The following is a 15,306-nucleotide window of genomic DNA, read 5'->3' on the forward strand; positions in this document are numbered from 1 at the left end:
TGGGACTACAGGCGCCCGCCACCACGTCTGGCTAATTTTTTATATTTTTAGTAGAGACGGGGTTTCACCGTGTTAGCCAGGATGGTCTCGATCTCCTGACCTCGTGATCTGCCCGCCTCGGCCTCCCAAAGTGCTGGGATTACAGGCATCAGCCACCGCATCCGGCCTGAAAACGTCTTAATTCACTTATGTTTCCACTAGAAAGGTAGATGAGATGACCTGGAAACCCACCTACTATAAGCACCCAGAAATGTTCCACAAATCATAACAGACATCCTTTACATCGCTGGGTAAGCTCAGGAGAATGTTAAGAGAAATCCCTAGAGGCCAAAAACAGAGAGCTGAAAACCAGATTTGAAAGCCCCTGAGCTGTTGTGGCACCCATAAGGGAACAAGGCTGGGCAGCAGTGTCTAGGTGCCTGGGTGTCTGTTTTGTTCTTTAACATTCTTGAGTGATAATTTACATTCAGTGAAAGGAAGAGACTTTAAAATTCTATGAGTTTGACATCGCCAAAGCTACCATTCCAATAAAAACATAGAAATTTCTACAATGGGAGCTTGGTAATGCCCACAAGAAAGTAGGGGGGCCTGGAAGAGGTGGAAGTATTAAAAACAAGTGTGATTATCTTGGCTTGGGCTCAGGTGGGCCATGAAAAATGATTTTAATTAAAATATAAACTACTAATCAAGCAATTTAATTAAATTTAATTCCATCTATTAATTATTGATCTAGATAAAATAATTTTTAAATACTTTATTTTTTCTGGCTTAGAAAAAATAAATGTTCTCCTTGTACTTTCCCACCCCTAAGCCTGTGTCACATGTGCATTTAGGGAATAAATACATAATACAGCAAATGTGGTCGGGGCAGTGTCTCATGCCTGTGATCCCAGCACCTTGGGAGGCTGAGGCAACAGGATTGCTTGAAGCCAGCCTGGGCAACATGATGAGACCCTGTCTCTACAAGAAAAATTTTAAAATTAACCCAGTGTGGTGGCAAACCTGCAGATCTAGCTACTTGGGTGGGTGAGGCAGGAGGATCACTTGAGCCCAGGAGGGCGAGGCTGCAGTGAGCCATGATCATGCCGATGCACCCCAGCCTAAGTGACAGAGAGAGACCCTGTCTTAAAAAGAAAAAATAAATAAATCACCTCAAAGTTACTATGGAAATTAAATGAGAGGGGCACATAGGACTTGGCACATAATAAGCTCTTGTTAATAACAGCTATTATAAGTTAATAAAATATCCAATGGTTCTAAAAAAAACCACTTTTCAGAAACAATCCTCCCCTCAATTTAAAAATTGAGACCTCTCTCAATTTTAAAAAATACAATAAACAACATATGACAAAGGGTATCCAACCACAAATACAGTTGAGATTTTAAATATGAGAATACAATGAACCATTTTCAGTGAATATATACAAAAACCTTAGTTGAAGTATAAATTTTTCTTGAAAAATATGAATTAGCAAAACTGACTCCAAACTAGAAAACATGAATAGACTTATAATCATTAATGACATTTAAACAGTAAACAGAAATTTACTCATTCTGTTAAAAAAAGACAACAAATACAAAATAAAACAATACTAATAACAAATCAGCCTTCAAGAAATAGACAAGCTGTCTTATACAAAACCTTCCAAATAACAACAAAAAATTTCCCAACTCTTTTTTTTTTTTTTTTGAGATGCAGTGTGGCTCTATCACCCAGGCTGGAGTGCAGTGGTACGACCTCGGCTCACTGCAAGCTCCGCCTCCCGGGTTCATGCCATTCTCCTACCTCAGCCTCCCAAGGAGCTGGGACTACAGGTGCCCGCCACCACGCCCGGCTAATTTTTTGTATTTTTAGTAGAGAGGGGATTTCACCATGTTAGCCAGAATGGTTTCGATCTCCTGACCTCGTGATCCGCCCGCCTCAGCCTCCCAAAGTGCTGGAATTACAGGTGCCAGCCACCACACCAGGCCCCATATAATTTTTTAAAGCCTATGTAACCTCAGTACTAAAACTAGACAAATACAGTGTAACAAAAATTACAGGCTGCCCTCACTGATGAACATTAATTTCAAAGTCCTAAATAAAACACTAGCAATCTAGCAGTGTATTAAAAACTAATCAAGACACCAAGGTGACCTTATTCTGTAAGAATCAAAGATATTTTAACATCAGAAAAACATTGTAATCTACCATATTAACAGATTAAAGAAAAATTTCATTACCATTTGAAGCATGCAATAAAATTCAACACCCATTCATGATAAAAACGCTAATGAGAAAGCAACTCTTTACCCTAATAACAGGTATACACAAAACTCAGAAATATACTTAATGGAGAGATGTTCAAGTCATTTCCTTAAAGGAGACCGAGGACCACTGGAAAGTGAAAATGAAAGTACTGAAAAAGAAAAAAGGTCTCTCTACTCAGAGAGGATATCATTTGCTCTCTTATTTATTTACTTAGAGACAGCTTCACTCTTGTTGCCCAGATTGGAGTGCAAGGGCGCAATCTCGGCTCACTGCAACCTCCACTTCCCAGGTTCAAGTGATTCTCCTGCCTCAGCCTCCCAAGAAGCTGAGATTACAGGCCCATGCCACGACGTGCGGCTAATTTGTATTTTTAGTAGGGACAGAGTTTCACCATGTTGGTCAGGCTGGTCTCGAACTTCTGACCTCAGGTGATCCACCCACCTTGGCCTCCCAAAGTGCTGGGATTACAAGTGTGAGTCACCGCGCCTGGGCTGCTCTCTAATTTAAAAAAAAAATAAAGCTGGGTGTGTGGCTCACACCTGTAATCCCAGCACTCTGGAAGGCCGAAGTGGACGGATCATGAGGTCAGGAGATCGAGACCATCCTGGCCAACACAGTGAAACCCCGTCTCTACTAAAAAAATGCAAAAAATTAGCCGGGCGTTGTGGCGGGCACCTGTAGTCCCAGCTACTCGGGAGGCTGAGGCAGGAGAATGGCATGAACCTGGGAGGCGGAGCCTGCAGTGAGCTGAGAACGTGCTACTGCACTCCAGCCTGGGCGACAGAGCGAGACTCCGTCTCAAAAAAATAAAAATAAAAATAAAAAATAAAAAATCCAACCCAGACACCTCGTTTTCCTCACCCTAGTCCTGGCCCAGCTGTGCAGTCAATACACACCTGAAAAGCAGCTTAAGCTCACGCCATCAGGGAAAGGCAAATTGAAACTACCAACCGCATGCTGCACAGGGACTGCTCTTGGGAGCATAACTGGTACAATCACTTTTAAGAATTTGGTACTACCTAAAAAACTGAGTATGTACAAACCCTTGAACCCCCACATTTTCACTTCGAGATATACATATGCTAGAGACCTGTGTTTTAGTAAAGTTTTTTAATGCTCATCTCAAGTTTGAAATAAAAAATTGAAAAGAAACTAAATTATCGATGAGTAAATTTTGCATGCCTTCAATGAAACACACTATAGCAGTTAATGAGTGACGACAGCTATTCACAATATCAATCTCACATGTGTAAAGGCAAGTGAAAAAATGTAAATCAGAGATTGACAATGTACTGTATGTTTTAAGAGCAAATGAATTCTATGTGTATGTAATACATATGTGATATAAGGAAAAACGTGTGTGATCCCTCAGAATAAAGATGACATGTTCCAGCCTCTCTTATACATCGGTGTGGCCAAAAGAAAATAAGCAGAGGTGCTATTGGCAGGACCTAGAAACTTTCCTTATAACATGGCTAGTATGTTCCCTCTGCCCCATCTTCATCTTTTCCTCATGTTTGCCGGAGCTGGAGCAGCTATCCTGACCACAGGTACACTCGAGAATAGAGGCCACCCATGGTGGAGCAACCACATGGAGCCTGGGTCTCCAAGGACTCTCTAAGGCAGAGTCGCCATACCAGTGACTCTGGTACCAGTTCTTAACTGCCCAACTCTGGGCTTTTTAAGAAAAAGAAAGAAGTAAACTTCTATTATATTTAAGTCACTGTATTTGGAGTCTGCTAAATCAAATCCTGTTGAAAGGCCCTGTTAGGTATCCTTAAGGAAAATTAAATTTGGTAGGGAAGACAAGACATACGAGCTTGGAAAGGTCATCAAATACAAAGCCATAACTATACCACTCAATACGAGTGATATGAAAAATGAGTGTTAAGGTTAAAAAAAGAAATAATTTCACATCTTCACTTCAGTGCCCTGAATCATTCGTTGTAATGCTCATTATCATGTACATTCTACCAAAAAAAGTTATCCCTCTAGTGTAATTAACATTTCTCAGCTTCAGTTTCCCCACCTACAAAATACAGATGGTAGGGTTAACACCAAGTTCCTGGGATTATTTTGAGAATTACTGACACATAGCCAACACTCAGTGACTGTAAACAATGATTGTTTTCACTAAGCCTGTGCTTACTCCAAGTCTCATCTTTCACCACCACCTAATGCTCTAGGAACCTCATGAACCATCTGAGGCTCTTTTGCCCTGATTCTTTTTTTTTATGGCAATCTCTGCGCTCACGTATTCCTTAACCCTCTACTTCCTGTGGCTAACTCCTAACTGCCCTTCTCTAACCCTCACACAATTGAACTGGGGTCCCTCTAAGGTGTCTGAAACACCCCACATTTTAGCCCCACTGTGGAACTTATCACACTCTATATTGACCTACTTCCTCACTAGACCGTGTGTCTCCTTGAAGTCTTCACTGATGAAACCTCAGTACCTGGCACAGGGTAAATGTTCAATGAAATACTTGCTAAATGAACTAACAAGTCACAGATTCAAGTAGAAGCTATTACCAGGACTGACTTGCTCTTTCCTTTGTCATTCAAAGTTGCCTACACTTAACACTGAAAACAAAAACAAACTAAAAATCCACAAAAGTATCATACCTAAAGGATTCTTCTTGTCTTTACATTTTTCTTTGAATTCAAGGATAATTTTTTTCATGAGTTCATCAACAGCTGCATTGGAAGGTGCACACACGAGGACACGGTTTTGTTTGATTTTGGCATTGGAGTTTTCGTCTGAATGCCCCTTCCTCTGGTTCTATAGTTTGCCACATACACATACCAAAAAAACACAAAAAATATGGGTGAGCTCTATTATATAGCTTTAAAGTTTGTCTTTACTTCCATGTATTTTTGAAAGTTCTCATAATAAAGTTAAAAATAAATAAAAGCATCTACATCTTACACTGATATTTAAAATTACTCTAGCAAAAAAATTTGTCATAACTGCTCTGAGCCTTACTTTATCATCCATGTACTTTAATCAATACTCAATCCAGGCCAGGCACGGTGGCTCACGCCTGTAATCCCAGCACTCTGGGAGGCTGAGGCAGGCAGATCACTTGAGGTCAGGAGCTCGAGACCAGCCTGGCCAACATGGCAAAACCCTGTCTCTACTAAAAATACAAAAATTAGCTGTGGGTGGTGGTGTACACCTGCAGTCCCAACTACTCAGGAGGTACTCGGGAGGCTGAGGCAGGAGAATCACTTGAACGTGGGAGGCGGAGGTTGCAGTGAGCCGAGATCGTGCCACTGCACCCTAGCCTGGATGATAGCGAGACACTGTCTCAAAAAAAAAACAAACAAACAAACAAAAAAAACAAAAACCCACGATCCAACCAAAATGTAGCCCAGCATTCACAGTATTAGCTGTGGCCTATAGTGAAGCCTGATGGCCATCATTCTCATCCTTACGATTTGTTTCCCATAAAATAGTGGTTTTTTTCCTCTTTTTACTTCTCATAACCTTCCCTCCCTCTGCCACCCTTGTCTCTGACACAGTTACACACAATATAAAAAATACACACAAAGCAAGGAAGAAATGGCATATTAATACTTATTTACATGTCAGGTAACTCAAGTAAAGTAAAATGATGCATCTAGTTAACGGCATCAGTGCCCTCACCCATACCTACCTCTGTCAGTAGACAATAGAGGAGGCCGACAATAGTTTTTGATTTTCCTGTTCCAGGTGGTCCATGAATCAAGCAGATTTTGGCAACTGATGGTGAGTGTTTCACCATAGCATATGCAGTTTCTATTGCTTTCTTTTGGTCTTCATTGAAATCTCTTAAGTAAGCAATCTATATAAAAACACATTTTTGAGAATGAGTTGCTGTTTCTGTAGTGGAATTTGAAAGGAAGACCATGAAAAAGACCTGTTCAAATCTCTTTCAATGCTTCAGACAAAAGCTTTGGTTACGGTCAGACAAGATAAGGGCACCAAAGTGACCCTTAATCTAAAAACACGTTCACTGCTGGAAAGAAAGCTCATTACTAATTACTAATCAGTGTCTGTAAGGCTTCAAGTACTTACAAATACCACAACCGTATTTTTGTGTTTTATTCTTACAAAGATAACTACAATAAACTGCATTTACTAATCCACACCTTTCCTTTTTACTACTCTGTTTTTCTTCCTTCTTTAGTCAATTTTCTCCTTAGTGAAAACATCCCGAGACTATGTATTTCCTAACACATGTGTACAGGGGAACAAACGTGGATTTCAGGGTCAGATCTGAGTCTAAGCTTCACTCACTTACAAAAGTTGGGTCACTACACTCCTAACCTAAGCCTTAGCCTCTGTTACTCATTAAATCTAGGATTCCTTGAAAGTGAGAACAGACTGAGATAATGCACATGAAAGCCATAGCACACAGTAGAGTTTCAAAAAATATTACTTTCCTTTTGCATTTCTCTGTGTTAATTTCGTAGGGTTTATATACAGCTTCACATGTTCAGATGACAACTTCATCTTTGCATTTCCAACAATACCAGCCAATTCTCCATCAATCATTCAAATGTAAATTTAACACCACTAAACCTGAGACTTCTCATGGAATGCACATTAAGTAGGCTGCTGAGCTAACATTTTAATGTTGCTCTTCCAGCAACCTTCAACTGTTATTGTACTGTACCTTTTCCTGAGGTGAGCTGACTAACCTAAATTACATACTTTGCAATATTAAAGAAAACTAACACTAAACTGTTCCCCGTGAACATGTCTTTGTTGTAGACATACAGGAATATGTAGCAGCTAAAAATATGATGCTTTAGCATCCTAACATGAAATTATCTAGTATCATATAATCATCACTCACAATTCTCTCAGATGTTGTAGTTAGTAAATCTTTTGTACAGAAGTCCATAGGGTTTGGATTCAGAACAGCTCTAGCCAGTTGGTTCCGACTACCCAACAGAGACATGGCTTTCAACTTCCTTTGTGTCGTTACCAGAGAACTGATTACAATACAATTCACAAGTTCGTTTAAATTGGCCGGAAAATTCTCTTGAGTCTGGATGGAAAGGTAACACTCAGCTTTCCCATTACGCACTATCGTCAAGAAAGAGAAAAAGCAACTTCAGTTATCACTGAATAATGTGTTGCCTAGTTTAAAAGGTCATGCAGAATTAGGTAATTTTAACATTATTTTTGGATATTATTTACATAAGTTACCCAATAAATATTTATGGACTGCTTCCTGAACCCAGTAATGTTCTGTCCTCCAGAGGCTTATTTTCTAGAAGAGGGAGGCACATAACCAAATAAATATGTCAGGTGGTAGTAAGTGCTCTGAAGAAAACAGACAAAGGGAGGAAGTGATGGGGATGGAGGCGGATAGGCGGGTCCAGGAAGGTCTTCCTGATGAAATATTCGAGTAGAGACTTGAAGTAAGGGAGTATGCACTTAGCAGGGGGTAAACAGTGTTACACACAGAAAATCAGCAACTGCAAAGATCTTTGAAGACAGAGATGTGCCAGGAATATTTTAGAAATAGGGAGAAGGCTAACACGGCTAGAAGGAAAAATAGGGAGAAGAATGCTTAGCGACTCAGAGTAAAATGGGCTGTATTTTACAGGGCTGTGCAGATCGCAGTAATGACTCTGAACGCTATTCAGGATCAGGTAGAAAACCATCGGGCACTCTGTGTAGGGAAATAACATGCTTTATCTCACAAACTGAAAGAACCACTCTTACCTCAGAACAAAGAATAACTACAATAATAAAAGTACAGAAACAAAAAGACCACTTACAAGGTTACCATAGTAATTTAGGTAAAAGTTAATGACAGCTTGGACCAGGATGTACTAGTAGACGTGGGAACTGGATTTGGGATATATTGCAAAGGAAAAGTCAATCAGATCTGCTGACAAATTAGAAGTGAGGTGTGAGAGAAAGTAAGGATCATGGATAACTCCAAGGTTTTTGGTCTGAGTAACTGAAAGAATGGAGGCCCCAATTAACAAGATGGGAAAGAATGAAGGAAGTGCAAATGTCAAGCAGAAAATCAAGTGTTAACTTTTGGACTAGTGGATTTGAAATGTCTAACACATTTCCAAATGGAGATATCCGAGAGATGATTTTGATCTATGAGGAGTTCAGGGAAGGAGACTGCCTTAGAACTATAAATTTGGCAAAGGTAATCGTTTTCAGGAGCCAAAAGCACAGAGTAAGACATCAATCCTCACTGCAACTCTTCTAAACGTATCCTAAATGTATCTACAGAATTAAGCCCTGATCACACAAATAAACACGGTACACCTGTTATAATGCAGTACAACGTTGACACACTTTATTGCTACTTTTAAGATATCATGCAAAAAGGAGAAGGAATAATAAAATAACGTTCCTCTCTTCACATAACTAAGACTAAAAAAGTTGCAACTGCCAAAAGGCAGTTTGGCATAAGAAAAACAATGTGGACTTTGCAGTCAACAAAAGCAGGTTTCAATTCTGGACTTATCACTTAATACTGATGATAGCCTTGAAAAGGTTACTTAACATCCCTGAGCCATGATCTTCTGATGAGCAAGGAATAATTTCTAGTACCTTTTGGGGCTTCAGGGAAGATTATAAATGTGCATAAGAAGGACAAGTCTCAGCCGGGCATGGTGGCTCACGCCTGTAATCCCAGAACTTTGGGAGGTAGGTGGATGGGGGTGAGGAGTTCAAGATCAGCCTGACCAACATGGTGAAACCCTGTCTCTACTAAAAACACAAAAAATTAGCCGGGACTGGTGGCGGATGCCTATAATCCCAGCTACTTGGGAAGCTGAGGCAGGAGAATCGCTTGAGCCCAAGAGGCGGAGAGTGCAGTGAGTCGATACGGCATCACTGCACTCTAGCCTGGACAACAAGAGTGAAATCCCGTCTCAAAAAAAAAAAAAAAAAGGGACAAGTATCACTGCATACATCTGGTATTCATTAAATTTAGGGGAACATTTTTGTTATTAAATTATCTAGGGAGAAACATACAATGGATGGAAGTGATGTAAGCAGATTCCTTACAGTGAGTTTCATGTTTGGTCATCTCATTAGTAATTGGCCACAAAACTAAGGATGAAACGTAATTTAACAAACAACAGATGGTCTGCAAATGGTCCATTTTATAGCAAACACAATGACGGATAAAGAAATGTAACAAAAGGACAGAACATTACAAAAATAAATACAAGGTCATTTCCAGGTAAGTCTAGAAAAACTAGAAGACAGACTCTGAACGGCAAGTAATCAACATAGCAAAAACGTTTGGTAAATGTATATCAAATACACTTGATATACACAATTTAGAAGCAAATTAGAAGACGAGATTGTATGACATTTCCTGTCAATGTCTCATTATTTACTTACTGACTGAAGTGCGGCGAAATTTATGAACATAACCAGAATGATATTCGTGGAGATCTTGTATGTCATTTCTCTCTGCATCTTTCTTCTCTTCATTTATTCTCTCAGGAACTAAAAACACCAAATCGTTTTCCTTTGGATAAAGCTGTTTAGCCAATTCACATTCTTCCAGATAAACTATGAAACAACAAGAAGTCGGAATTTATATAACTCTAAGAGAATTATTTTAAATAAGATTAACTTAAAAGAAATTAAATCCTTGTATTAAGTTCAAAAATACACAGCACTAATGGACTCAGCATATACTTTAAAATGGTAATCTAATTCAATCAAAAACTTAAAATATTAAAAATATCAGCTACAGAATATAGTATTCTTCAAAACTGCCATAAGGCCAAAATAGTAGCTAATACATTTTCTTTCCTTTAGGTTTATTGTTTTTTGGAGACTGGGTCTCACTCTGTCACCCAGGCTGGAGTGCAGTGGCGTGATCTCGGCTCACTGTAAGCTCTGCCTCCTGGGTTCATACCATTCTCCTGCCTCAGCCCCCCGAGTAGCTGGGACTACAGGCGCCCGCCACCACGCCCAGCTATTTTTTTTGTATTTTCAGTAGAGACGGGGTTTCACCGTGTTGGCCAGGCTGGTCTCGACCTCCTGACCTTGTGATTCGCCTGCCTCGACCTCCCAAAGTGTTGGGACTATAGGGTTGAGCCACCATGCCCAGCCTATTCTGGCTTTTAACTAAATTTCTCTCATTTGTTTCCAACTTTCAAAATCCCTGAAGAAAATTCGGAAACAAATCCAAGTAGTTATAAACTGCATAATGTTGCTGTGGTCAGTGATGGACCGGATATATACAACAGTGGTCCCATAAGATAGTATTTTTACTGTATCTTTTCTATGTTTAGTACAAGAATACTCCCCATGTTACAATTACCTACAGTATTCAGTACGGTAACATGCTGTACAGATTGATAGCCTAGGTGTTACCAACATGTTACCAACATCGTGAGAAGCTGGCATGATGATGAAATCGCCCGACACATTTCTGAGAACGTATCCCCATCAAGTGACTCGTGACTGTACATACAAGAATTTTGCAACTTCTATGCATTTCAAATAAATGGGAAAAGAAAGTGGTAACTACGTGGGACTAGGAAAACAGAGAAAGCACTGGAATAAAGTTCAGTACCAACTGCTGAACCTAGCCCTATACTCTGAAAAATACAAGCCACTGTTGAGAGAAACTGAAGACAGCCTAAACAAATGAAGAAATGTACTAAGTTCAAGGCCTAAGACTTAATACTGTTAAAATGTCAGCTCTCCCCAAATTAATCTTTAGAGTTAAAGCAATCCTAGTAAAAATACCAGCAGGCAGCTGGGCGCGGTGGCTCGTGGCTGTAATCCCAGCACTTTGGGAGGCCAAGGCAGGTGGATCACGAGGTCAGGAGATTGAGACCATCCTGGCCAACACGGTGAAACCCCATCTCTACTAAAAACACAAAAAATTAGTTGGGCATGGTGGCAGGCACTGGTAGTCCCAGCTACTTGGGAGGCTGAGGCAGGAGAATGGCATGAACCTGGGAGGCGGAGCTTGCGTGAGCTGAGATTGCACTATTGCATTCCAGCCTGGGTGACAGAGCAAGACCCCGTCTCAAAAAAAAAAAAAAAAAAAGGCCAGGCATGGTGGCTCACGCCTGTAATCTCACCACATTGGGAGGCCGAGGCAGGCAGATCACCTGAGGTCAGGAGTTTGAGACCAGCCTGGCCAACATGGTGAAACCCCATCTCTACTAAAAATACAAAAATTAGCCGGGCACAGTTGCAGGCACCTGTAATCCCAGTTACTCGGGAGGGTGAGGCAGGACAACTGCTTGAACCCGGGAGGTGGAGGTTGCTGTGAGCCAAGATTGCGCCACTGCACTCCAGCCTGGGCAACAAGAGTGAGACTTCGTCTCAAAAACAAAAACAAAACCAAAACCAAAAAAACCAGCAGGCATTTTTATAAATGTTGACAAGTTGATTCTAAAACTGATGACAATAAAAACAAACTAAAAAGAATAAAACTGGAAGGCTTAAACTATCCAATTTCAGTATTTTTTTATAAAGCAACAATAAGAGACTGTGGTATTGGTGTAAGGCAGCTACACAGATAAAGAAAACAGTGTCGGCCGGGCGCGGTGGCTCAAGCCTGTATCCAGCACTTTGAGAGGCCGAGACGGGTGGATCATGAGTTCAGGAGATCGAGACCATCCTGGCTAACACGGTGAAACCCCGTCTCTACTAAAATACAAAAAAAATTAGCCGGGCGAGGTGGCGGGCGCCTGTACTCCCAGCTACTCGGGAGGCTGAGGCAGGAGAATGGCGTGAACCCGGGAGGCGGGGCTTGCAGTGAGCTGAGATCTGGCCACTGCACTCCAGCCTGGGCAACAGAGCCAGACTCCGTCTCAAAAAAAGAAAAAAAAAGAAAACAGTGTCTAAAAGCAGACCTGCAATCAAGATCAACTGATATGCTGACAAATATGCCAAGTTACTGAATGGCAAGGTTATTCAATGAGAAAGGCTACATTTTTTAAGAAGTAACACTAAAACTGAGCACCTATTTTTACATTGTTTTTGATTATTTTTGTAGAGACTGGGTCTTGTTCTATCTCCCAGACTGGAGTGCAGTGGCATGATCACAGTTCACTGCAGCCTTAAACACTTGGGCTCAAGAAATCCTCCTGCCTCAGCCTCCCATGTCACTGGGACCATAGGTGTGTGCCACCATGCTCAGCTAACTTTTTTTTACTGTTCTGTAGAGACAGGGTCTTGCTATTTTGCCCAGACTGGTCTCAAACTCCTGGCCTCAAGTGATCCTCCTGTTGTGGCCTCCTAAAGTGATGAGATTACAAGTATGAACCACTGCGTCTGAATTCTACCTTTAAAAAAGCAAAAAAAACCCTAAATCCTTACATATGTCATATATAAAAATAAAATTGAAATGGTCATCAACATAAACACTAAAATTAAACTATAAAATTTAGAAAAAAAAAAAATAGGAGAAAATTGTGACCGTGGGTTAGGTAAATGTTTCTTAGGACACAAAAAGCATGAACCATAAAAGAAAAAAACTGATAAACTGGATGCCATCAAAATCAAAACTTTTGCTCTATGCAAGATACTGTTAGGAAAATTAAAAGGTAAGCCAAGGATTAGGAGTAAATATTTTCAATATATAAATATAATAACTTGTCTCTAGGATATAAAGAACTGAAAAATAAGTAAAAATAAGAGGACAAACAATCCAAGTAAAAATGGAAAATACATGAAGGGATATATACATTGCCAGTAAGTCTGTGAAAAGATTCTCAACATTGTTAGTCATTCTAGAAAAGTAAATTAAAACCACAATGACATACTACTACACACCCGCTTGAATAACCAAAATTAAAAACACCACGCAGGCGCACTAGCTCACACCTGTAAACCCAGCACTTTGGGAGGCCAAGGCAGGTGGATCACCTGAGATCAGGAGTTCAAGACCAGCCTGGCCAACATGGTGAAACAACGTCTCTACCAAAAATACAAAAATTAGCCGGGCATGGTGGAGCACCTGTAACCCCAGCTACTTGGGAGGCTGAGGCAGGAGAATTGCTTGAACCCAGGAGGCGGAGGTTGCAGTGAGCTGAGATCGCGACATTGCACTCCAGTCTGGGACAACAGAGCAAGACTCTGTCTCAAAAAAAGAGAGCTCAGGAGCCTCAGCCAGCTCCAAATCTACCAGGAGAAGGGTAAGACCAACTCAAGTGTGAAAATACTAAAGTAGCACTCTGACAAAAATCAGAATACAGCATACAGCACAGGGTCTTAATGGTTCATGGGGTTTGAACTGGCAGTATTTGAAACTCAAAGCTTCTGAGGGACAAGACAAGAAGGGAGAAGTACCCTTTTATAACTGCATACTGTAAGTAGAACCAAAAGGGGAGAAAATTTAGAGTCCTGCAAGACTCTCAAAAGTGGAACAAACTCTGGACTTCACTACACTTGCAAAAAAGGGTGTCACTGAACTTGTAATTGCTTAAACCATCTCATTATCTCGGAAATAGAAATAAAATTAATAAATCCATATGTAAAGGTTACAAAAAAAATAAGAAAACGGAGATCCAACATACTAATGAAAATTCTCAGCCTGGGATTTTGAGGCTGCAGTGAGCTGTGACTGTGCCACTGAACTTCAGCCTGGGCGACAGGCTGTTGAAACAGACCCTGTTTCAAAAACAAAACAAACCAAAAAAAAAAAAAGAAAGAAAATTCTCCCCAAAACAAGTGGGAAGGAAAAGAATACTGAATTAGGCTGGGCGCAGTGGCTCACGCCTGTAATTCGAGCACTTTGCAGGGCCAAGGCAGGAGGATCACCTGAGGTCAGGAGTTCAAGACCAGCCTGGCCAAAACGGCAAAGCCCTGTCTCTACTAAAAATATAAACATTAGCTGGGCATGGTGGGACGTGCCTGTAATCCCAGCTGCTTGGGAGGCTGAGGCAGGAGAATCACTTGAATCTGGGAGGCGAAGGATGCAGTGAGCAGAGATCACACCACTGCACTTCAGCCTGGGTAACAGAGTAAGACTCTATCTCAAAAAAAAGAATACTGAATTAAACATATTAGCTACTTATTTGGGGATATAAAAAACTATTTTGAAGAAATACCTCAAAAATGAAAATAAAAAGGAAAACCATTAAAAAAAAAAAAAGGACAAGAAACTGGACATTCACTCATTACAAATGAAAAAACAGTAACTTTACAGTGCAGATACATGAGACGCCACCTTAACGAAGTGATGGAAGTTAGTATCACCAGCAATGAGATTTATCAACATCATGTACCTCCCGATCTGACAGACTGAGAAGAGCACAAATGGCTTGTATGTTTTCTTGGCAAAAATGCAAAATCTGAATTTGACTCACAAGGAAATATCAGAGAAACCCAAATGGAGGGACATTGTGAAAAGTAGCTGGACAGCACTCTTTAAAAACATGTACGCCATGAAAGATAAAGACAGAATGAGGACGTTAATTGTTCTAGACTGAAGGAAACTAAGAAGGCCTCACAACTGAATGGGATTTGTGATCCTAGATTGGACCCTGGAGCAGAAAACAGACAAGTGGTATAATATGAATAAGGTCTAATTAACTCTTAGTTCATACCAACATAAAACCCTGGTTTTGATCATTGTACTGTATTTACATAAGATGTTAACATTTGAGGAAACCTGGTAAAGGTTATAGGAACTCTACTAATTTTGCAATTTTTAAAAATCTGCAATTGTTTCAAAATAAAAAATTAATTCCTCCGGCCAGGAGCGGTGGCTCACGCCTGTAATCCCAGCACTTTGGGAGGCCGAGACGGGCGGATCACGAGGTCAGGAGATCGAGACTATCCTGGCTAACACGGTGAAACCCCGTCTCTACTAAAAATGCAAAAAACAAATAGCTGGGCGTGGCAGCGGGCGCCTGTAGTCCCAGCTACTTGGGAGGCTGAGGCAGGAGAATGGTGTGAACCCGGGAGGCAGAGGTTGCAGTGAGCCAAGATCGCGCCACTGTACTCCAGCCTGGGCAACTGAGCGAGACTCCGTCTTAAAAAAAAAAAAAAAGGCCGGGCGCGATGGCTCAAGCCTGTAATCCTAGCACTTTGGGAGGCCGAG

General features: G+C 40.8%; 1 protein-coding gene across 7 annotated transcripts in view; it reads right to left on the reverse strand.

Moving 5' to 3' along the window:
• SETX (senataxin) overlaps window positions 1-15,306 on the reverse strand; it is a 99,926-nt gene that overhangs the window by 29,616 nt on the left and 55,004 nt on the right. For all 7 annotated transcript variants that reach the window (XM_031654671.1, XM_017949528.3, XM_009187956.4 and 4 more), the window contains 4 exons: window positions 9,627-9,800; window positions 7,096-7,328; window positions 5,911-6,078; window positions 4,877-5,033 (listed from right to left, as the gene is read on the reverse strand). In XM_031654671.1, coding sequence (XP_031510531.1) covers window positions 4,877-5,033; window positions 5,911-6,078; window positions 7,096-7,328; window positions 9,627-9,800 — 732 coding nt within the window. The remainder of the gene's footprint in view (window positions 1-4,876; window positions 5,034-5,910; window positions 6,079-7,095; window positions 7,329-9,626; window positions 9,801-15,306) is intronic.

This window comes from Papio anubis, chromosome 13 (genome assembly GCF_008728515.1).
Source record: "Papio anubis isolate 15944 chromosome 13, Panubis1.0, whole genome shotgun sequence".
In the NCBI taxonomy this organism is placed as follows: Eukaryota; Metazoa; Chordata; class Mammalia; order Primates; family Cercopithecidae; genus Papio; species Papio anubis.